General features: G+C 37.9%; 1 protein-coding gene across 4 annotated transcripts in view; it reads left to right on the forward strand.

Moving 5' to 3' along the window:
- SPATS2L (spermatogenesis associated serine rich 2 like) overlaps window positions 1–24,468 on the forward strand; it is a 172,753-nt gene that overhangs the window by 113,153 nt on the left and 35,132 nt on the right. For 2 of the 4 annotated variants that reach the window (XM_024243635.3, XM_024243633.3), the window contains exons 7-8: window positions 19,738–19,944; window positions 21,266–21,401. In XM_024243635.3, coding sequence (XP_024099403.1) covers window positions 19,738–19,944; window positions 21,266–21,401 — 343 coding nt within the window. The remainder of the gene's footprint in view (window positions 1–19,737; window positions 19,945–21,265; window positions 21,402–24,468) is intronic. The other 2 variants (XM_024243636.3, XM_024243634.3) reach the window with 1 other exon arrangement.

A 24,468-nucleotide genomic window follows, 5' to 3' on the forward strand; every position in this document is an offset into this window, starting at 1 on the left:
TCAGTCATGCTTAAGTAAAATTGCTTAGGAAGGCATAGATGAAAAGAGCACAAAGGGAGCTCATTGGGGCTACTGTTGATATTGTTGAAAATGGAAGGTTGTTTTTCTGCAGTGTGTACAATTCAGCCTTCCTGAAGCCAGGATAGGGGGTGAAGGGGAATGTAACAGGGCAGAGAATAAATGCTCAATCTAGCTCTACACCAAGTCAGAGGATTTTTTTTTTTTTTTTTTTTTGAGTCTGGGTCTTGCTGTGCAAGGCTAGAGTGCAGTGGTGTGGTCATAGCTCACTGCAGCTGCAGCCTTGAACTCCTGGACTCAAGCAATCCTGCCTTGGCATCCCAAAGTGCTGGGATTACAGACATGAGCCACCACACTTAGCCAGTAAGAGGTCTTTTTTAATGGAAATTCCAGTTTAAAGAAATGTTCTATATAGACACCTTTGCTAGAATTCACCTGGGGTAATGAAGGAATAATTGATGACAAAAAGAAATGTTATTCAATGTTTTCTTTTAGAAAGGGCGGACCAAATTATTTTAACTGCTGGTATTTTTTATATGATGTGACAGAACATAATCTTCCAGGGTGTTAGAATCTGGAACATTAATTATTTGTGCTATAGCTATATATTTATTAATCTTCAAAAGGCCACTTCCTAATCCACTGTTTGACTTTGGGCACATCATCTACTCTAGGGTCCCATTTCCTTTCTGAAAAATAAGGAAACTGCATTGGAATCTACTAGATCAGTGCTTCTCAATACTGTCTGACCCAATGCCCCATTTTTAGAACAAATGTTAAAATAAAACTCATGCATAATATAACCTACCTAGAAACAGAATTTCAGTAAATAAAAATATAAGAAATTCAGGAATGACTAAAATAGAATTCATGCATAATATAACCTACCTAGAAACAGAATTTCAATAAATACAAATATAAGAAATTCAGGAAAAACTAAAATAGAAAGCTCAATAAAGAGGCCAGATTTTTACACCCACTTATAATGAATCACTTTGCAATTAAATGAAGTAAGGCAGTAGTCAGCTGGATATTGTGGATACTGTTTTTTTACATTTGACATGTACAGTAAGAGCTCCATAAGTATATTTGTATATAACATGGAATCACTGTGAATGCACCTGCTACAAATGCAGTCCAATTTAGGGTAATGGGTATCAGCTCTAATACCATGGCTGCTGATGTGGTTTTCCATATGGCCAAAAATTCTCAGTCAAGTTCTAAACATCATAAAGTACCATCTTCCTTTAATTTATGCAATAGTTGAATCTTGGAAATCCAAGCAAATGTTGGAAATCCGTAGTAAAACTGTCTAGACTCACATAATTATATATATATTTTTTTAACAATCATGAATGTCCAGGAGAAGATGAGAAAGTTCAGGACACAGGTTAATTCTTTGTTATGTATGACATTCCCAGGATTGCAAGTCATCTAGCATCCTGCCCCCCAACCCCACTGCCAACACACACACACAATCATTTTGCTAATTTTTAAAAATGCCCCCTCAGTTTTTCAGAATGCCTCCTAAAAGGTGGTAGATCCTTTGATGAGAACCACTACACTAGTTGACCCCCAAAGTCCTTCTAGTTATAAAATCCTGAGTTTGTAGCATCAGTGGTGTTTTAAACTCCCGTTATATTCAGAGCACTGTGCTAGATGCCACAGTAGATTCAGAGAAGGATATGATATGGTCTAGGCCCTGATGGAATCACGTTCTGATATCCTTGAAGAGAAGGCTTTAGGTTCACTGGTGAGTTTAAGGTTTGGGGAAGAGAGGTGCAGTATCCAACTGAGTGATCCTGGGAGATTTCCTGGGAGCATTGGGTATTAAAGGACCAATAGAACTGAGGTGGTAAAAAGGATTTGGAGGGTTAGAGAGAAGTAAGGAGAACTTTACTGAGTACCCTCAGGTATTGCACATCTGCTGTATATGACACACTGCTGTCCTCTGACAAACCAAAAGAGTAAGACACATCCATGCCTAAGAAAAGTTCAGACTACCAGAAGAGATGGAGGTGCAAACAGAAAAGCAAATGGTGACATGTACCAAATCAGGGTGGCAATGAGAAGGCATTAAATAACTGGCACACTCTGTAATACTTAGTAAGTTCTTAAATTGCTCACAAAGCATAAATTTTCTTCCAGAAACACATTTGCTAACAACTCCACTAATAGTGCCGAAACTCATATCATCCTTACTTACTTCATGATGGTTTCCTAAAACCAAACAATGACAACAACAAAAATAACCTATTTCATTTTGAATCTGAATTCTCCGGGGATTTTTTAAATTCAATTTTCACTGTGCCTACAATTTTGAGACTGTTTTCATTTGTAGTCAGAGCAAGAGAAAGAAATTAAATAATCGAGTGGCAGATTCCCACCTTTACTTGTTATTGCTTTCACATGAATTACTTTCAAAATCTAATTACTCAAGCTGCCATTTTGATATCAATCATAGACTAAAAGCTTAGCATATATATATTTTCATTTACTTATAATTTATACCTTCTTTGTAAAACAATGTCAGTAACTCTATCAAGTATATGATATTAAAGCAAATGCAATATAGAAGTGCCTCCCTTCCCAGTGGACAGCTGCCTTGAAAGTTAAGTGCCCACCAGGGGAGTGGGTACAAGGGGGCTTTTGGAAACCCTAACATGAAACTTTCTGTGAAGAATTATTTCTTGCACAGTGATCCCATTCACCCTTCTGTTTTGTAAGTATAGCATGAAGGCATTGAGGTGTGTTAGTATTATTTGTTAATGTTACTGATTCATTACAAATGTCTGTGCAATAAATTTTTCTGTTAAAGAATAAATGAGCCAGGCGTGGTGACTCACACTTGTCATCCCAGTGCTTTGGGAGGCTGAGGCGGGAGGATTGTTTGAGCCCAGGAGTCCAAGACCAGCCTGGGCAACATGGCAAAACCCCATCTCTACAAATAATACAAAAATTAGCTGGGCCTGGTGGTGCATGCCTGTACTCCCAGCTACCTGGGAGGCTGAGGTGGGAGAATCACCTGAGCCCAGGAGGTTGAGGCTGCAGTGAACTGTGATCATGCCACTGCACTCCAGCCTGGACAGCAGAGTGAAACCTCTCAAAAAAAAAAAAGAGGAAGAGGAAGAAATTATGGTAATGGAAGGTTAGTAGATGTTTTTGCAAAAGGAAGCAAATTCTCCTTCTTGGCCCTTAACTTCATTAGCAGCCTACTTGTTAGGATTGTAAATTTTAAAATGAGTTTTTAGCTATAGTAATCTGCCCTTTTCCTTGGAAGATAGGTTCCAGGACCCCTCGTGGATGCCTGAAATCATGTACACTGTTTTTTTCCTGTACTATACTATACTATGCTAAAGTTTAATTTATAAATTAGGCACAATAAGAGATTAAAAATAACCAATAATAAATAGAACAATTATAGCAATATACTGGCCTCTTTCTTGCTCTCTCTCTCAAAATATCTTATTGCACCATAAACATCCTTATTGTGATGATGTGAGATGATAAAATGCCTGCATGATGAGATGTGATGATACTCTGATCACCAAGACAGCCACTAAAGTGACGAGTGGGCAGGTATCGTGTATGGCATGGATACTCTGGACAAAGGCATGACCACATCCTGGGTAGGACAGAGTGAGATGGCACAAGATTTCATCACATTACTCAGAACAGTATGAAACTGAAAACTTAATGAGTTGTTTATTTCTGGAATTTTCTGTTTGCTATGTTTGGACCGCAGTTGACCATGGGTTACTGAAACTGTGAATAAGGGAGGACTATTGTAGTTAGATTTTCCTGCCTTCAAATTATGAAGGTTCATCAGAAAGTTGATGCCAAAACTATCTAATGGCTTTAAAATGCTTGCTCAATCTACTGGCAATCACAAGAGCTCTAACAGGTATTCTACAGGTGAGTGTTAGGCTGTAGACACTCTGCACCCCATTTTGAGTAGAATGTTGGAACTAGACGGGATGAGAGTAAAACTTTAATCCTGGCTCCCCACTTTATAACTGAAGAAACCAAGGCTCCTTGATTGAGAAGCTGAGAGGATAACCCTCTTGAACTCTCTGTAGTTTGCAAAAGGCTGACTCAAATCCATGTAATTTTATCAGGTAGTGGAGAGTTACTGCTAAAACCATGGATTCCCTAACTCCTAAAAAAAAATGTGTAATTGAAAAATTAGAAAAAAGTCACAATAACAAAGCCACATAATGATATTCTGTGCTTGAGTGAGTTCACAGCATAAGCCTAAAAGAAATCGCCAGGCTACTATAGTGGAGCATTTATCAAGCCCTCCAATAATGGAACTAGCTCAACAAAGCCTGCCCTGAATGCCCCACTGGGCAGGAGGCTGTGAACATGTGGGATGCGTGTTTTATCTTTTTATAACACCTTGACATTCAGGATCTCTCTTTTTAAAAGTCTTAAACAGAATCATTTTTTGGTAGGGGAAAAGTTAGCTTTAAGATATATGCAGGTGGCTCAGGGGTGTTAGTGTGACTTCCTACATGAAAAATCACCACCAAAAGCATCATCATTTTAGGCTGTAAATATAGCACTGTCAAGTGGGACAATGCTGTGTGTCAGCAGATAGTTTAGAAGTTTAGGAGTATGTTTTAAGCCTGAGAGTAGTTTTTTTCTGTATCTGAGAATTTTTAATAACAGCTCAAATTGGATCTTTTATATAATCCAATCAAAATCATCCTGGGCTCAAATACAAAATCAGGCAAAGAGTAGATCAAGATTTATTTTTGCCGAGCGGGCGCAGTGGCTCACACCTGTAATCCCAGCACTTTCAGAGGCTGAGGTGGGAAGATTACTTGAGGCCAGGAGTTTGAGACCAGCCTGGGCAACATAGTGAGCTCTTATCTCTTTTAAAAAAAGAAAAATTAGCTTGGTATGGTGGCTCATACCTGTAGTCCCAGCTGCTTGGGAGGTTGAGGTGGGAAAATCCTTTGAGCCCAGGAGTTTTGAGGCTGCAGTGAGCTATGATTGCGCCACTGCACTCTAGCCTGGGGTACAGGGCAAATCCCTATCTCAAAAACAAAAACAAACAAACAAAATTATTTTACTAAAAGTAGTGCCAAGGATAATACTTTTTTCTAAGACCCTATCTAAATGTCTAAAGCACATTTTGACCTTAGGGTCTAATTTTCCCAAATGTTCCTCCTGCCCTGTGTTTCCTGAGGTTCATAAGTTAAAATGTATAGCATTTACTTGTCTCCGCTTAGGCCAGAATAGGAATTCAGATTCCTCTCTTGTCTTTACCCCACTGGACACAATTCCCATTGAATAGGAATTCCAGGAGCAGGACTGTGGGCCATCAGCAGCTTCCCAGAGATAAACTCTGGGGCAGGGCTTTCCCTCTCTTGAGCTCCTGTTGCTGACCCAGCAGCCGTCCTTTATGTTGCCTCCTCGTGTAAAGCATCCCGGGAAACCAAGTCTTCAGTCCCTGTTCCTTGGAACAGAAGGCTCCATGCCATGCTTGCTGACCTTCATGAGCGGACTGTACAGCCTGTCCTGTACCACAAAGCAGGAACAGCCCTGTCATTTTTACCTTTGCGATGCAAATTCCGTGCTTGGGCGCAGCACCTGCACAGAGCTGCTTTCTCATCCTCAAGTGAACTGAACCATAGGTGAGAGAAAGGGTCCTGTGCCTTTAGAATGTTAGTTGCCCTCCCCTCATTTGTGCTTCCTGTAACAAACAACAACAAAAACACCTCACCACCATTTCACAGTATTGTTGTGGTAGGCGGTTCCCCACAGGTTGTTCAAGCAGATTTTTTTATGTTGCTGTTGGTCCTGGCCTCAAGATTACCTCCCCTGCTTCTCTAAGCCCTATATTGGACAGAGGATTAGCAAAGATCAACAAAAAGAAAGCAGCCAGCTTAGAACTTTAATAGTAAAAGTCAAATGTGTGTATCTAAGATTTCAGCAAGTGCCAGCTCTCAAATGGAAGCAATACAATATCACAGCTAAGAACCAGGGCTTTAGCATTAGACATGTTTGATTTCAAATCTTGGCCTCATCACTTATGAGGTGTGTGACCCTGGACAGGTTAACCACTCTGCATCTCACTTTCCTCATCTGCAAAATAAAGAACATTCCTCCACTTTACAATATTGTGGTGAGCAGTAAATGAGATATGTAAAGTGATTAGCTCAGCATCTGGAATAGGGTGAACCCTCTTATCATTCATTTATCCATTGAGTAAATATTTTTAAGCATCCAACATGTGTCAGGAATTCTTCTACAGGAAGCGGACAAGACAACAAAGGTTTTGCTCTTGGGGAGTTTACGTTCTTTGGGGTGGGGGGAATGGGGAGAAGAGGTAGATAATAAACCAGAATACAACTGAGTTACCAATATAATTCTAGATTGTAATAAATGTTATAAAGGCAGCGTGTAGAAGGGCAGCTGGGGAGTGCATGTGTGCAGCAATTCCATAGAAGGTCCCGCTGTGACGTAAGTGTCTGGAGACATTGAAGCTAAGATCCCAGTGCTTCAATTCAGGTTCTCTCATGCCAACTTAACAGTGGTCTGAACAGCCAGTGTTTTATCTAAACTTTTATTAAGTACCTTAGCTGAAGCCCTTATAGAATTATAACTATAGGTTTTTACTTTTTTTTTTTTTTTTTGAGATGGAGTCTCACTCTGTTACCCAGGCTGGAGTGCAGTGGCGCAATCTCAGCTCACTGCAACCTCTGTCTCCCGGGTTCAAGCGATTCTCCTGCCTCAGCCTCCCAAGTAGCTGGGACTACAGGCACATGCCACTATACCCAGCTAATTTTTTGTACTTTTAGTAGAGACGGGGTTTCACTGTGTTAGCCAGGATGGTCTCAATCTCCTGACCTTGTGATCTGCCCACCTCGGCCTTTACTATTTTTTGTTATTAAAGATCTAATACTCTATTAACATATATATAACTGATGTTAAGTACTATCATATGAGCATGCATTTTTGAAGTTTATATTTTGGTCAGGCACAGTGGCTCATGCCTGTAATCCCAGCACTTTGGGAGGCCAAGGCAGGAGGATCACTTGAGCCCAGGAGTTCAAGACCAGGCTGGGCAACATTGTGAGAGTTGGCTCTAAAAAAAACTTAAAAATTAGCAGGGTGTGGTGGCCCATGCCTATACTCCCAGCTACTTGTGAGGCTGAGGTGAGAGGATCACTTGAGCCCAGGAGGTCAAGGCTGCAGTAAGCCATGATCACACCACTGTACCCCAGCCTGTGCAACAAAGCAAGACCCTGCCTCAAAAAAATAAAAAATAAAAATAAAGTTTATATTTTAAAGCACATAATTACTATTCTCACTCAGCTTTAATTTAAATACTTGGTATTAATTCCCATTTACAGTTGTGTTATTCTCAGTCTCAACCTCAGCTTCAAGTAAGTTGGTATCTTAGATTGCATTTGCAGTGACTTAGAGCTCTGCTTCCTTTCTTTATGTATGATAAAGCAGAAAGAGACAGACCCAGGATGTAGTGATAGGAGGGCACAGGAAACATAAAACCCCTCAGGTATTTTTCGGTCACCTGGGCTCTCTTCTCTTTCTCATTCAAGAGTATTTTTGCTGCAACTGTACAGCAAAAACACAAAACTACTCATCTCTGAATAGCTGATACCTTTATAACTTCCCACCCACTCCTTGTTATGGTGATTTCAGTTACAAATGGACTTAATTAAATGGAATGTACTACTTACAAAGATCAAAAGGCTTTCAAAATTTTTTTTAAGATTTTTAAACAAAGATTTAACTGTTTCTATTAAAATGCAATAAGATGGAAACTCTGTTTCCTCTGATGTGATTAGTATGCATTGTATACCTATTTCAAAATATCTCAAGCACCCCATAAATATATAAACCTACTATGTACCCACAAAAATTAAAAACTAAAAAAAGGTTTTTTTAATGCAATAAGAATTAAACCTGTTTTGCAGAGAAATAAGACAGTGGAAAAAATCAAGTTATACATATACATATATATTACATACATATACATACATATAATATACATGTATTATTATATATAATAATATACATATATATTAAACCTATTAAGGTATTAACGACATATGAGATCTTGTAAAGACAGTGAATGTAAATAAAACTAAAGATATTATTCCAGTCGGAAAGTTACCACCTTTATGCCCTCTGAGCTCATCAAGCTTCATAGGATTTGAATGAAATAATAAAGTCTATCTGTATTTGATAAAGACATTATGAGAAGGCAGAACTGACATTGTGTCTGCTGCATAAACCTGTCTATTTTGGTCTCTGTTCCAAAGTTATTGTTTCCCCAAATTTTTGTTTATTACCCTGTCATATAAAGATAGAAGAATGATGAAACTTGCAAATCAAAGTATATAATAATTATGAGAGAATGGTTTTCTTAGCCTGGGCAACATGGCAAACCCCATCTCTACAAAAAATACAAAAATTAGCTGAGCATGGTAGCAAATGCCTGTAGTCCCAGCTGCTCGGGAGGCTAAGGTGGGAGGATCACTTGAGCTGGGGGTCAAGGCTGCAGTGAGCCATGATCACACCATTGCACTCCAGCCTGGGTGACAGAGCGAGACCGTGTCTCAAAAAAAAGAGGAGTTTTCTTGAGGCTTCATCACTAGACCATTATTCTGTAACATCTTCAGAGAGTTACCTTTACTCCTTGTCTCCACTCTTCACCTCCCTCTCACTCATCACCTCATTGTTATGGCTTTCAGCCCCATCTCTCCAAATAAACTGCTCTAGGTAAGCTGTTATAGGTAAGTTTAGCAATGGCCTCCATGTTGTTGAATCTAGCCATCGTTTTTTTAATCTTTACTTTATTTTTTCCCTTTAGCAGTATTCAGCATTGTTGACCACTCTATCCTTAACAACTCTATCCTTTCCCTGTGGTTTTTATGACATGACACTCTCCTGATTGTGTCCCTCTGTCTTTACTGCTTCCTCTCTGTTCCCTTTGGAGGTCATTCTTCTTTACCTGGCTGTTAAATTGCTGAAGCTCCCCAGGGCTTGTTTGATCTCAAGTCCTTCATCATATAAAGCTACACACTCTCCTTAGATTATTTCAGCCATACTCTAGCTTTAATTATGTAAGATGACTCACGAAACTCATCTTCCTAGTTCCGGCTACACTCTGAACTCCAGACTCTTCTTTGACTTTTTCACTTTGATATTTCAAAGCACTTCAACAGCATGCTCAAAACAAACTCATCATCTCCCTTCCCGGTCGTGGCTCTCTTTTAGTGTTCCCGATCCTAGTGCACCACGTATCCAATTGTGCAAACCAGATATCTAGTCATCAGTCATGACATCTCCCTCTTTCTCATTCCCCATTTCCAATCTATCTGCATTTCCTGTTGGTTTTCATTTCCATGTATTTCTAGAATTCATTCATTGCTCAGTCTCTTCCCCTGCCTTCCCACCAAAACTACCATTCTTACTTGCCTGCACTGCAGCAATAGTCCACTCATTAATCTCCTAGCACTTACCCTTGTTCCTTTGTAAATCATTCTCTATCCTGTAATCTTTTCAAAACACAAATCTGACCTCTTACGATAAAGACAAGAAGACTTACCCTGTCCTGTAAGCCCAGCATAGTCTGGCCCCTGTGTCCCACTCCACCCTCCTTGCATGGCACATTCGTTCTTGCTTTTTCTACTTTAGCTATGCTGGTCTCTGTTTGGGCCCTCATACTGGCCATGTGTATCAGTCAAGATCAAGTCAGGAGATAGGAACCATACTGGTTATTTGAATAGGAGAAATGTAATGTAAAGCATTGTTAATTAAAACAGTAGGAGGTTACTAACTACTAGAAGGGGTAAATGAGGACCATAAGGTGTCCACATTTAGCATGAGAGCAGTTACTATATCTATACTGAAGAAAATGAGACAATAAAGGAACTAAGGACTAGGGGAGGCCCCCAAGCCAAGACTGAGATTCTGACCTGATCAAAGAAGGTGTGTGGCTACCAGAGGAACGTGTGGCCTTGTGGTGGTGAAGAAGCTTGTCAAAGGGCATGGACTGAGCTCTTCTGTTAAGAGGCTGCCATTGCCAGAGGGTGTAGATGGATTGGAGCTGCTCAAAGCCACTGACAGTGGCGGGAGATGGGGAAAGGAACATGGCACGAGGATGTAGGTTGGAGCTCCTCTGCATGGCTGCTGGGTTCCTGTGAATAATAATAATTAATAATAATAGAAATCCAGAACCCCAAAGAGAGATATACTCCTGTTCTTATGGCCTTGCAGGGTCACTTTATTGCCATCTGCTGTCATCAAAAGTTAACATTCTACTAGCTGGCAAAAGAGAATTGCTTACAGGGTCCAGCTCCAGTATCACAAAGTAGGGCAAGAAGAGTAGATCTGGAGCCAAGAGACACTATAACTTGGTAACTGGCACACAATGCTTTCTCCTCTACAAATGTAATCACTGCTTGGAGTACAATTTCCCACTCTTTTCAACTAGTTATTTCATGTGATTTCAGATGAGATCATTCAGATCTCACCTTAGGTGTTACTTCCTTGGGGAATTCTTTCTTTATATCCCCAGGTCAAATATGCCAGTTACAGATTTCAGAACACTATATGCTTTTCTTTCTTAACACCACAGTTGCAGTCTTTCATTTGTTTGTATGGTGGTTTGATTTACACAACTTCCTATTAAAGTGCAAGTTCTGTGGAGACAGAGACCACATCTGTCTTTCATTACCATTGTATTTCTGGGGCCTGGAACAAAGATGGGCACTCACACAATCCTTTCTCATGATCTCTGTTGAATTATTAATGATAAAATACATGGAGACGTGTAGGTTAATTAAATTTTTGTAAGTTGCTATGTTGCTTTTTAAAGATAATTAAATTTTTGTAAGTTGCTATGTTGCTTTTTAAAGATAATCATGGATTTTGTGTTTCTGGGTTTAAAAAGACTTTACACTAATTGAGGAAATTTGAAAATTCAGTAAGGTTTGAGGGAAAAAAAGGAAACAATCCTACCTCCCAGAAACAACCACTGTTAAATTTTATTTCAGAATTTTTAAAATGCACAGATATGTAGATTTTTTTAAATGATATTAAACGGCCTGTGAACCTTTGTGTTCTGTTTTTTACTTAACATGAGATTATGAACATTACTTCATATCATTAAATGTTCTTTAAAAACGTGATTTAAATATCTGCATTGTATTTTTATGAATGTGCCATATTTCTTTTAATTGTTCCCAAACTGTTGTCCGTGTGAATTGTTTCCTTTTTTTTTTTTTTTGAGACAGAGTCTTGTGCTGTCACCCAGGCTGGAGTGCAGTGACATGATCTCGGCTCACCGCAACCTCTGCCTCCCAGGTTCAAGTGATTCTCGTGCCTCAGCTTCCCAAGTAGCTGGGATTACAGGCACCTGCCACCACTTCCAGCCAATTTTTGTATTTTCAGTAGAGATGGAGTTTTGCCATTTTGGCCAGGCTGGTCTCGAACTCCTGACCTCAGGTGATCCACCCGCCTTGGCTTCCCAAAGTGCTAGGATTACAGGCATGAGCCATCGCGCCCGGCCTCCGTTGTTTGGCTTTATAAACAATATTATAGTGAACATCTCTTGTATATAGATTTGTGTGAACAACCATGATTATTTCCTTAGCATATATTCTTAGAAGTAGAATTACTGGGTTCAAAGGGTATGAATAGTTTTTAAGTTATTAATATATTACTGTCCAGAAATGTTGTACTAATCTCATTGTTTTTACTTTTAAAACTGATTGGTAGAGGGATGGAACTTTTTAAGAAGTTTCTTTTCCATTTATATTTCTTCTTTTGTAAATATGTAAGAACACAAAGATCAATTACCAAAGAACTACCAATTGTATTATCAGGTATCAAGTATCATAAAACATCATCACATTCACATAAGTACTTTTTAAAGAATGGTAACATGCTTTAAGTAACATAGACATTAGCAATTTTAGACATAATTTTATAACAACAAAGTTATGCTTTGTTTCTTTATCAATTTCTTCCAAATACAACTACTTTACAATACTTACTCAAGATCAGATGATATGCTTTGCTGCAATTACCTGTATATAGGAGACAATGAAACCATCTTAACTCAAGGGTTAAAATAATAATTTTATAACTATTCTATGTTTAATACATTCCTTACAGTTAGATTTGAATTCTTAAAGTTAGATTTGAATTCTTTCTTCAGTCTACTTGTAAGTATATCAAGCTTTCACTAAAAAGTAAAAGCTAAAGAGAAAACAATCTTTTTCAGAAAGTTTCAAATTGAATACATACATGGCTGTACATACATAATGAAAACTTTTGAATCCAAGTTTATATATTTCCCCCAAGAGGAGGGTTTGTTTTCTTTGGCACTGCTAACAAAAACAACCAGCACAATTCATTTATTGTATAAAATAAATCAAATTAAGAACAAGTAAAGTACATAAGTTGATACTAAGATAACCAGTAAGTTGATAGTTTTCACTGTTGGCAAGAGTTAAATGTGAGAACAATTGCAGGCACTGCAGCTGAGTGTAAATGGTACAACTTGACTGAAAAATAATTTGACAAAGCACATCAAGAACTTTTCAAGAGAAAGAAAGGCATGAATTTGTATTGACTTCATAACAAATTCCCTTAAATTATAGTAAAGAAATTTTTAAATGTAGAAATCCACAATACTGAAAAAAATGAGAAAAGGGTATCAGTTTCTACAAGAAGGGAAGTAGATGGAAGGGGCTTTATTGATGAATCGGATGCTGCAGCATAGAATACAGAGGGAGGAGCTTTGGTGGGGAGGAAGATGATTGCCCTGCAGAAACTGGGGGAGCCCTGGGTTCGGAGTCAGCACATGGGATGGAAGGCAAGCTCAAGAAGACGAGTATAAAGCAGAGGAATTAAATGAAGGTATTTTAAGGAACAGTCTACTATCCCCTTACCATCTCTTCCATCCCCCAACTTGTTCTTTTAGCTGCCTAACATTTATCCTCAAGGCAAAAAGGGAGGAAGAGGGTGGGCAGTGATCTGCAAGTACATTAGTCACCTGTTAGAACAAAAGTCAAAACCCTTTAAAGGAAAAGAAGAAGATCTAGAGTTTCTCAATGCATCATCCAAAATGGTCAGTGTCCAATTTTAAAAATTAATTAGACACGGGAAGGAGCAGGAAAATGTGACCTATAATGAAGAGAAAGATTAGTCATTAGAAACAGACCCATTGACAACACAGAAGTTGGAATTAGCAGACAAGGATTGCTAATTAAAAATATGTTAAGAATTTTACGGAAAAAAAAAAGATGGATATAATGGATGAAGAAAAAGAAAATTTAAGTCATCAGGTGTGCTTAGCAACAGTTCAGACGATGAAGAAGAAAGGATGAGTGAACTTAAAGACAAGTCAAAAGAAACTATGCAAACTGAACAGAGAGAAAAAAAGTAAAAGAATAAAACAAAGCCAGAGCCTCATTAACTTAAGGCACAGTATCAGGCAGTCTCACATAGGTGTAATTGGAGTCTCAGGAGAGCAAAGAGGAAATTTGACAGGGAGAAGGAGGAAGCTATGAAGAAAAAATGGACACAGTTTATCCAAATTTGATGAAAAACAACAAGCCTCATATCCAAGGGTCATTTCATAGTAATATGTTGTTTGATTGATCAAAAAGACATAACACCTCTAAATGTATGTGCATCTAATGATTTCAGATCCATGAAGCAGCAATATATAGAACTAAAGAAAGTGACAAATCCAAATCCACAGCAGTTGTAGATCTTAATATCATGTTCTTAGTAACTTATAGAACATACAGACTAAAAATCAGTAAGAACATAGATGATTTGAACAATACTATCAACCAACTTGAGCCAATTGATATTTATAGGACAACATACCCAATAATTTCAGGAGAACATGGCATTTACATTAAAATAGGCCAGTTGCTGGACCATAAAACAAGTTTCAAATTTTAAAACACCATCTTAACAGTATGGTGTCTGAACACAGTAGAATTGAATTAACAGTAGCAATAAGATAACTAGAAAATCTCTGAACATTTAAAAATTAATTTAAAAATCTTCTAAACAATCCATTAGCCAAAAAGAAAATTTCACAAAAGATATGAGAAAAATTTTGAACTGAATCATAACGAAAATATAATAAACCAATTTCCAATATCAAGAATAAAATTAACCCTGACTTCATTTGTTTAAAAGCTAACAACAGGATGTTATAAACAACTTTATGCCAATAAATCCAACAACTTAAATGAAATGGACAAATCCTTAAAAAACGCAACTTACCAAAACACACAAGAAGAAACAGAAAATCTGAGTAACACTGTGCTTATCAAGGAAATTCATAATTAAAATTTCCAGGCCCAGATGACTTCCTTAGTGAATTCCCATGAACATTTGAGGAATAAATATAATTGCAATCTTAAACAGTTTCAGAAAATAGAAAGAAGGAATACTTCCCAACTCATTTTATGAGGTTAGCATAACTCGTATCAAAACCTGACAAAGTCATTACAAGAAAAGAAAATTACAGAACAATATTATTAATGAATAAAGAAGCAAAAATCCTCAACAAAACATTAACAAGTGAAGTAAACAATATATAAAAGGATAATACTCCATGAACAAGTAGGTGTGGTTAATAATTTCAGGAACTCAACATCAGTTTAACATTAAAAAAATCAACATAATATTATTAATAAAATAAAAGAGAACAATAATATGATCATCTCAGTGTGTAAAATAAAAAATTCACTTGACGAAATAAAAACTGTCAGCAAAGAAGGAATACAAGAGAACTTCTAGAGTCTAATAAATATATGGAAACTCTACAGCTGTGTAATGCTTGATAAAATACTGAATGCAATTTCCCTAAGACCCAGAACAATGCAGGGATGCTCATTCTGCTTTGTAGCTAGGATTAATAAGACAAATAAATAAGGTAAGGAACAATTGGAAAAGAAGAAGTTAGACTTCATTACCACTGTCATCATTGTGTTTGTAGAAAGAAAATCTTAAGAAATCTACCAAAAAAAAAAAATAAAGCTGCCAGAACTAATAAGGAAATTAGCCAGGTCGCTAGATATAAGTTCAGTATATTAAAAAGCATTTGTATTCCTGAACTCTAGCAACCAACATTTTGGAATTGAAATTTTTAAAAATGCCATAAACAATAACATAAAAATTCTAAAATACCTAGGAATAAATTTGACTGTAGATGCACAAGACTCTAAGAACTGTAAAATGATGCTAAAGCAAATTAGAATCTAAATAAATGGCATAGTATGTCATGTCGAGGGTCAAAAGACTCAGTATTGTTCAGATACTGCTTATCCCCAAATTGCTTTATAGATTCAACACAAGTCCAATGAAAATCTCACCATATTTTTTGTTGAAATAGGCAAATTGATTCTTATATTTATATTAAAATGCAAAGGACCTAAGATAGTCAAAACAATCTTGAAAAAGAGGAGTAAAGCAGTTACAGTAACTAGGACAGTGTGATGGTGGGTGTGAGAACTGGCAACTAGATCGGTGGAACAGAATACAGTCCAGAAATAGTCACGCATATTGTCAATTAATGTTTAACAAAGGTACCAAGACAATTCAATGGGAAAGGCCAATTCAGATTTACTCTGGTATCCTCTTCCATTATTTTTTCACATTTTACATACTAGTTATTAAGGTCAGTCTATTTCTCATTTATTGCCTATTAATAAACCAGAGCTGATACAGTGTGCACTCTCCATATGTGTCTATTGAATCCTTGAATCAGAAACCAACGTGATACCCAGGACATTATGTGCCATTTGTGTATATATACAAAATTGGGATTTGATAAGTGTTTTTAATAAGAGGAATGCTCAAGTAATAGTTAAATTCAAAGACACAAACTTCTAGGAGCCATTTTTAGATACATGGACAAGGATTAAATTAAAATGTATACAATTTTTATTGAAATCCAGGCAGATGGGGTGTTTCCAGAGATAACTTTTCTTTCCAAGATATGGCTACTGTGGTTCAAGTATTTGATGAATATTAGATAAAGACACAGCCAGAGACTCATATCAAACGAGGCTCCCTACAATTGGAAGGGCCGTAGGCATGCATAGCACTGAAGTAACACTGATTCATTCGTTCAGTATTTATTATGTATCTACGAGATACCAAGCACATACAGTAATGATGAACAAGACATACATCACCCTGTCACCACTTTTCTCATGAAGAAATTGCAGAGGATATTTTAAGGCTTCACTAAAAACAAATACCCTTTTCTAGAATATAAATTAGTAGTGATTACACACTGAAGATCAAAACTCTCACACTCCTTGTGTATCCTATTAGTGTTATCCAACAGAAATTTAACACATACTATGTATATAATTTTATATTTTCTGGTAGCCACAGTTAAAAAGTGTAAACAGGTGAATTAAATTGGGTAATATATTTTATATAACTTAATGTATCAAAAATATCATTTTGACATGTCAATCTTTTTTAAATTATTAAAGAAATATTTTAAATGTTTTGTACTAAATCTTCACATTTCAGCATATATATTACACTTACTGCACATCTCAATTTGGACAAGCCACATTTCCAGTGTTCAACAGCCACATGTGGCCAGTGGCTACCTTACTGGACACTGGAGGCTTATATGTGAATCAGCCCCCATTGAGCTACAACCTGTTGAAGTTTACAAGTGGACTCCAGATAAATGGAGAGCTGATGGTATTTCTGGACTATAATGTTAGAGGAAAGTCACTGGATACAGTGACTTTCTGTTAATAGCTCTATAACCCTCCACCAGTTTTCATCTGCAAGAGTCCCAGAGTTTTACTATATTTGAAGACAGAGCTGTACTAAAGTAACGCTGATACATTCATTCAGTATTTATTATGTATCTGCAAGATATCAAACACATGCAGTAATGATGAACAAGACATACATGCATGTCATACATACATGCATATATGCAAATATGTACAAGTGGTCTTGAAGATTTTAATGTTCAATGATTTCACTAGTAATGAGACAGCTTTTGAGGACCTAAAAAAATATCTCTACTCACATTTCTCAATTGATATCTGATGGGGAATTTTGAAACGAACCAGTAGACCACATATCAGTTATCTGATACACAAATAAAATGTTTTCAGCTCTAGGTTAATGAGCCTATGCTCATTTGCATGCTTGGCTTCCATTTAAAATTCTTTTGCATTTCATTACAATAATTTTTTCCCTCTGCTCTAAGGTCATTGTTTCCATTAAGTTATACTATAAATCCCCTTATTTTCAGGAATATGATCTCTTTATGACACTATACACGAAGATCTGTGTTTTAAATTTGATATGGTTTGAATGTTTGTCCCCTCCAGATCTCATGTTGAAATGTGATTCCCAGTGTCAAAGGTAAGGCCCAGTAGGAGGTGACTGGATCATGGGGGCAGATCCCTCATGAATGGTTTAACACCATCCCCTTGGTGATAAGCGAGTTCTTGCTCAGTTACTTCATGTGAGATCTGCTTGTTTAAACGTATGTGGTGCCTCTCCCCTCACTCTCTTGCTCCCATTCTCACCGTGTGGTATGCTGGCTCCCAGTCCTCTTCTGCCATGATTGTAAGCTTCCCGAGGCCCTCACCAGAAGCTGAGCAGATGTTGGCATCGTGCTTCTTGTACAGCTACAGAACCATGAACCAAATAAACCTCTTTTCTTTAAAAATTACCCAGGCTCAAGTATTCCCTTACAGCAATGCAAAAACAGCCTAACCCAGGATTCTCAATTTATAGTATCTCATCCAGACTGCCTCTCAACTGGGATTTAGAGAGGTGTCACTACCTCTCTACAAGTACCACTACAAAATGACACAGTTTGGACGTGTCATTGTTTTAACACAAATGTTCATAGACTCAACATAAAATTAGTTTTTTAATCTTTTACAGTAGGGTTTCTCAGGGTGGCTGGTACCACCCATCTCCACTCCAACAGAATCACCTGGGGAGGAGAAGCCTGGGCCCACAGCTGAACTGGAATCTCTAGAAATGGTGTTCAGGAACTTGCATGTGTAATAAGTACCAAGGGAAACTCATTTCACACTGAAGTTTGACAGCCAGTGCCTTATAGTGAAGTTCTACCTTAATATCACTAAGGATAAAATTGCATACTACCATTTGAATCTGTTTTATTACTGGAGGAAATGCTGTTTTCAGTACTTATGTACTTTGTTTACTACCTTTGCTGAACATTTTGTGTACTGTGAGTAAATTTTTAAGGGTATTTATTCAGCTCATAAAAAGTATGTTGTGCTTTCTTGATATGTAAGCTATGAATGATGGATTCAACTGAAGTCTAATTATATTGATCATGAATGGACTAATGTCTAAAATCAAATTGACTAGGACCTAGATCATATTCCTTTGTATTTTTTCAAGTGTAGTCTCTGTGACTGTGTCAGGTAAGATATTCATTGTGTTTTATTTTTTTCTATGAAATTGTTTCGAATGTACTTTAATTCGATCATAATTCTACAGAAAGCCATCGAGCCAGACACAAGTACTAGGGCTTCAAAACAGAATTGAACTCAGTGTTTGCCCTTGGGAAGGTTGCAGCCTCTGCAAGGCAGGGGTGAGGGGCAGATACGGAAGCCTTGTGTTAAAACATAAAACCATGGTACCATGGTTTTAAGTAAAGCAAGGTACCATGGGAGTAGAGAGAAGCAGGGCACGGGTGACTATCTGAAAAGGCTGGGCTTTACAAAGATGACTGTGTTCTGTTTGAGTGCAAGCCAGTCAGCCAGACAAGTGAAGACATTCCCACAGGGTCACCCAGGACATAAGGAATACCAGAACTTGGTTCTCCCAGATCCAAACTGCACTCATCAAGCTTTCTACAAGAACCCGGACTTCAAAAGCACACTGGCTTCCCTTTTCTTACACCCAAAACTTTCTCTGGTAGTAAGTAAGATGTTAAGGGTGATACATTTCCTTTTCAGGCCACTAACGTGCCATTTAATTCATTCCAGCAATAACTAAATAGGAACCTACCTTTAAAAGATGCCGAAAGCAACATGCTGCTAATTTATTGCCACATCTGTTAAATCTCCAGAGAGAATCTGACTCCCTAGATTTTAAACATAGTTGAGATATTATGATGATGTTTTCTGATTTAAGCCCTCCATAAATTAGATGCAATGATTATAGTATCTATTGTCACTTCATTTTTGCTCTATCTCCAATCACTCTTCTGCCTTCATTAATTCGGAATGAAATATCACAAGACATTAATGTAGCACTTGGAGATAGGAGGGCTACATTTTGATAGCCTCAATATGAAATTGTACTTAAAAGACTCATAAGCCTTTACTGGAATAGCAGGGGGGAAAAGGCACTGCTCATCTTCTATAAGCCTCTTTATAACCTTCCTGGATAGTTATGGATGACGAAACTAGGGCTCAGAGATGCCCAGGGTCACTCTGCAAGTAATTACCAGAGCCAAAACATGCCCAGGTGTTCCTACTCAAAATACAAGGCTCTTCTAGTACACCCTCTAATCTTCTGGGGATTCTTTTAAAACAGTTTCTTGACTGTTTGCAATGAAAGGCATTATTGCCAACATGTAAACAAAAACAAAACTCTTGGCATCTTCCATCACTTTATCATCAGTGTTTTTAGTTTATCACTTCACAGTCATTATTTGGTGTTTTCTTACAGAAGGCAACAGACTACTGCAACAGAAACTGTCCTTAGATGGGAACCCCAAACCTATACATGGAACAACAGAGAGGTCAGATGGCCTACAGTGGTCAGCTGAGCAGCCTTGTAACCCAAGCAAGCCTAAGGCAAAAACATCTCCTGTTAAGTCCAATACCCCTGCAGCTCATCTTGAAGTAAAGCCAGATGAGTTGGCAAAGAAAAGAGGTAAAGTGATTTCTTTTGCACAAATGATTCAACATATTTTGCACATACAGAAAAGTGCCAGAGTGACAGAACTTTCCAAAAGATGCTGCTTAGTGAAGAGAGATGCACATGAAATTGCATTTTTTTTTCTGTGACCCACATAGATGGAAAGGCAGATGTGATTCCTCCCATGTAATCAAAGGTCTTGAATATTTAACTAGAATTACATCTCCTTTCTCTGCCCCTCTGAGACCATTCTTCTTGTTGTAGGCATGGATAAACTTGCACCACAAGTACCTTCTATCCTAATATCTTATAAAGCAAGTGCTCATTCAGGAGCTCTTTTAAAAATGTAACTGCTAAAAGGGACTCATGTTTCCCTGATACACAATTGCTTGACTTGCATTGAACAAAGATGAGTCTGGAGGCTGGTATATGTTCTTCAGATATGGTCTTCCTATTGTAAATTCAGTTCTGTGTTAGAATTTACACACAATGTAACATTGAAAGAGGGTTTTATATTTGACATGCTGGATTTTTATGATTTTTCTGAGCTTGGATATACTTGATACGTAACTGGTATTAAAAATGAAAATCACTTCCTTTCTGATTCCCAGAAGATTAAATACTATTCTTTTCATTCAGCCTCAGTTGTATCTGATTTCCTTGGCTTTGTTTGATCTACTTTCTCACTTTTCTTGAGGGGGATTTCTTCTACCAAACATGGCCTGATTGTGATAAGTACAATCTGCCTATTTGTGATGCAATATCTGTAGACCCTGGTGACAGTTGCAGGAAATCACGTGAGATGGGCACCCATAGAGCTGCTTTCAATGCTGCTGCTCTAATTACAGGCCTGGCTTCGGATGATGGGGCCAGTGCCAGCGTACCTGGCACTGATGCCCCATCCTCTCTCTAGCTCATTTGTACCTCTCCCAGTCTCTGTGTCAGTTTCCTCTTCCAAAAGCCCTACTGGCTTTTAACCACGCAAAGTGGTGTTTATAGAGAGAGCCAGCAGCACAAATGGTCTTTAGACGTATCAGATTCTAAGGCGCTGCAGTTTGTGATAGAACATAATGATGACAGCCTCCTTCCAAAGAGTGCAGGAGACAAGCGTACCCCAGATGGCCCAGCCAGAGACCCCACTGGTGAAATCATAACAGCCTCAGGTGCCACACAAACCACCCACACTGGGTTACAAACATTCTCCTGATGGAACTTTTACTAGACAAAAGATGAGACCCTTTTTCTTGGTGGGCTAATTGCTTTGTTTTGTCATTTAGCTTACAAACAAAGGATAAAATGCTCAAGTTAATAATATATTTTTTGACATCAATTTTAGGCCCAAATATTGAGAAATCAGTGAAGGATTTGCAACGCTGCACCGTTTCTCTAACTAGATATCGCGTCATGATCAAGGAAGAAGTGGATAGTTCCGTGAAGAAGATCAAAGCTGCCTTTGCTGAATTACACAACTGGTGAGTGATTCAATGTAGGAACTATAAATTTGTGATGCTTGAGCTGTTCCAACAGGTAAAAGTATCAGATGGAAAATGTTGTTTATTTAATACATAAACATCACAGAATAACTCTCCAGCAGATTTTGTTAAGCCCTGCAGGCAGTAGCATGTATCTTGGGAATAAAAAAGAAGATAAAGTATTTGAATAAAAAGAAACCTGATAGACATAATTCACTGGAGTTTGAAGTTGGCCCAAAACTGTATGAATGATGTAAAACAAAACCTCAACAAAGAGTAAAACCTCAAACAATAGTATTTTTGACAAATCCCTGGAAGGCTAATATCATGAATACTACTAGGAAAACAAAATATTTTCCAGCACTATAATTATAAAATAAGAAGAATTCCCTTAATGAAATTCAGAAACATCTCACATAAACTTAGCAACAGAATCCCATTCTTGGGTATCTTTAAGACTAGAATTTAAACTTGGTGCATCAATATGGTTTTGGTCCTGCCTTGCCCTTCCCTGCTACTGATTTTGATGGAAAATGTTTGAACCCTGTATATTTGCTCATATCCACAATTGAAATGATATATCTGTTAATAAAGGTTTAGTTATTAACAGTAGAAAAGTGTTCTCAGCGTATCAGTTAGGTCTCTTTCAGTTTGAAGTGGCAGAAATCAAGTCACAGAAGTTAAAGACAAAAGAGAATTTATTGGCTGATATACATGAAAATTACAGAAGTTTCCTTCAGACAAATTTGACTGTAAATCCTCATTATATTATCAGGACTCAGTTTGTCTCACCCTCTCTCCTTCCTCTCTACTGGTGTCTCCCACAGTCTCCTAGCTCTGTCCATTCTTGGCTCTTTTCTTAGGCACCATCTCTCTTTGTGGTAGCAAAGATGACCCCCTCACAGCTGCCAGATTACATAATCCTTAGCTCTCTGATGATCTGAGAGAGGGCTTCATCTGAAATAGCAAAAGTCCAAAGGCTGGCACATATCCACCATGCCCAAGCTCATGTAACATATTCTCTATATCTCACTGGCCTCCCGTGATTCTAGAATTTGATCACTTCTTCTGCATGCTTTTCCTATTCCAGGTCCTTGCTTTGACATTGATGTGCTTTTTAGCAGAAACTATGGAGTTGTGTAAAACTAAGAATTAAGCTTACCACTAATCTAAAATGCATGAATTTTAAACCATCTGCTATGTATCATATAAGATCCTAAGGGTGCAGAAGACACTAGGAACTTAAAAGAAAACTTTCTCCTTCAGTTATCATTCAGCCTCTCAGAGGCCCTCTGAGGGGAGGATTCATCTACCTCCCCCCAACCCCAGTCATGGCATCTGGATGTTAACGAAAGTCTTCTCTGTTTGATCATATTATAACCTAACCAATTGTTCAAAGCAACTCCAAGAATATGTTTGAGTACTTAGAGAAATTAAAGATGCTATACAAATGAAAATTGTTATTACTATTATTTTATAGTTTTATAACTTTCCAATCTATCTTTAGGTAAGTTACCTTAACACTTAGAAGTACACCCAGCTTCCAGGGCTGTTCTCTAGAGCCAGGGTCTGCAGACTTTATGGGGCCAACTAGTAACTATCCTAAGCATGATGGCCTTAAAGTCTCTATGCAGCTACCCAGCTCTGCTGTTGCTGCTTAAAGGCAGTCCTAGATAATCAAAAAGGCTGTGGGCCAGATTTGGCTCATGAGGGTCATTGTTTGTCAACCCTTGTCTAGAGGCATTAGTTAGCTGTTCAGAGAAGACCACTCTGTCTTACTCTTTAGTGTGGCCTTTTAGAACAAACTCTTCCTCTGAGCCCTCTGTGTGATACCTTCCATCTGAGTGACTCATACACTAATTGACAAAGTGTAGCAATGCCCTCAAATTACCTCTCTCTTCTCCAGCTGCTCCGAGTACTTCTTATTTTATTTTATTTCTTAGTAATATGAACATCACATGGGTCATGAGACATCTTGAGATTTATAACAGATTCTGTGAGAGTTTTACTCCTCAAGAGCTGAAAGCGTGGGGCCAGGAAAGTCAACACCCAAGGAAATTGTATATTTTTTCTCTGCTTGTAATTCATGTTGTGTTTTAAACTGATGGAAAGAATCACTTCTGAATGAGCGCTGCCAAGTAGTACTGCTGTTTAAAAGCCACCTACTTAACAAAATGGCACTTTTTCTGCAAACCAAAGAAGACATTTAGATCAACCATTTTGGTATGCCATTGCTATAAAATGAGTAAACAGCAGCACTTATTTTCTGATCTAATCCTTAATAAAAGTGATCCCACAATAATTGCATAAATGTTAACTTAAAAATAAAACCAAAGTGCTCTTTAAAATCAACTATGCATGCCTGCCAAACAGAAAAACCTTGCCTCTGTTCCAAATGAGCTTGCAGCCCAGCAAACATGGTGACATACTTGAATAAAGCCTCCCTCTTGTTTTCTAAGAGGAAGAAAATGAATTTTAGGGATTGTGGTGCTCTTGAAATATCAGGTCACAAAATTGAAGATGGCAGCTTAGAAATTTTTGTTAATGAAATTTTCCTATTGATGGTGAAATCCTGCATTCTAAGCATTAGAGAAAACTTTGACCTGTAGGTGTATTAGAATGTACTCATTTTAATGCAGTTGTAGCCTCAGGATTACATCATGAGGCATATCTAGATTTGGAGGACATGGGATAAGTCCTCTGGAGATTTCCAGAAAGAGTGCCAGTTCTGAGAGAGATGTCACCGCATATGGTGCACAAGCGACATAGATGTATACCTTCCATTTCCAGTTCCTCTTCTCCTCTCCTTGCTTTGGGCCACCCAGTTATCCTAACCACAAAGTACTCAACAAGCATTTCGTGTAGTTGAGAACTAGAAACTCAGGTCAGAAATTCTAAATATTCACTTTGCTACCAAAAAGTGCCAGCATAAGGACCTGAGTCCTGCTTGTCTAAATTGCCTGAAAAGTACTGCTGGAATTCATGAGAATGATGATTTTGAGAGGCTGGGAGCAAGCTGTTGTTTGCACATCCTCAATACCAAGCAAGCACACATCAAGGTAAAATG

The sequence above is a fragment of the Pongo abelii genome, chromosome 11 (assembly GCF_028885655.2).
Source record: "Pongo abelii isolate AG06213 chromosome 11, NHGRI_mPonAbe1-v2.0_pri, whole genome shotgun sequence".
NCBI classification, from domain to species: domain Eukaryota; kingdom Metazoa; phylum Chordata; class Mammalia; order Primates; family Hominidae; genus Pongo; species Pongo abelii.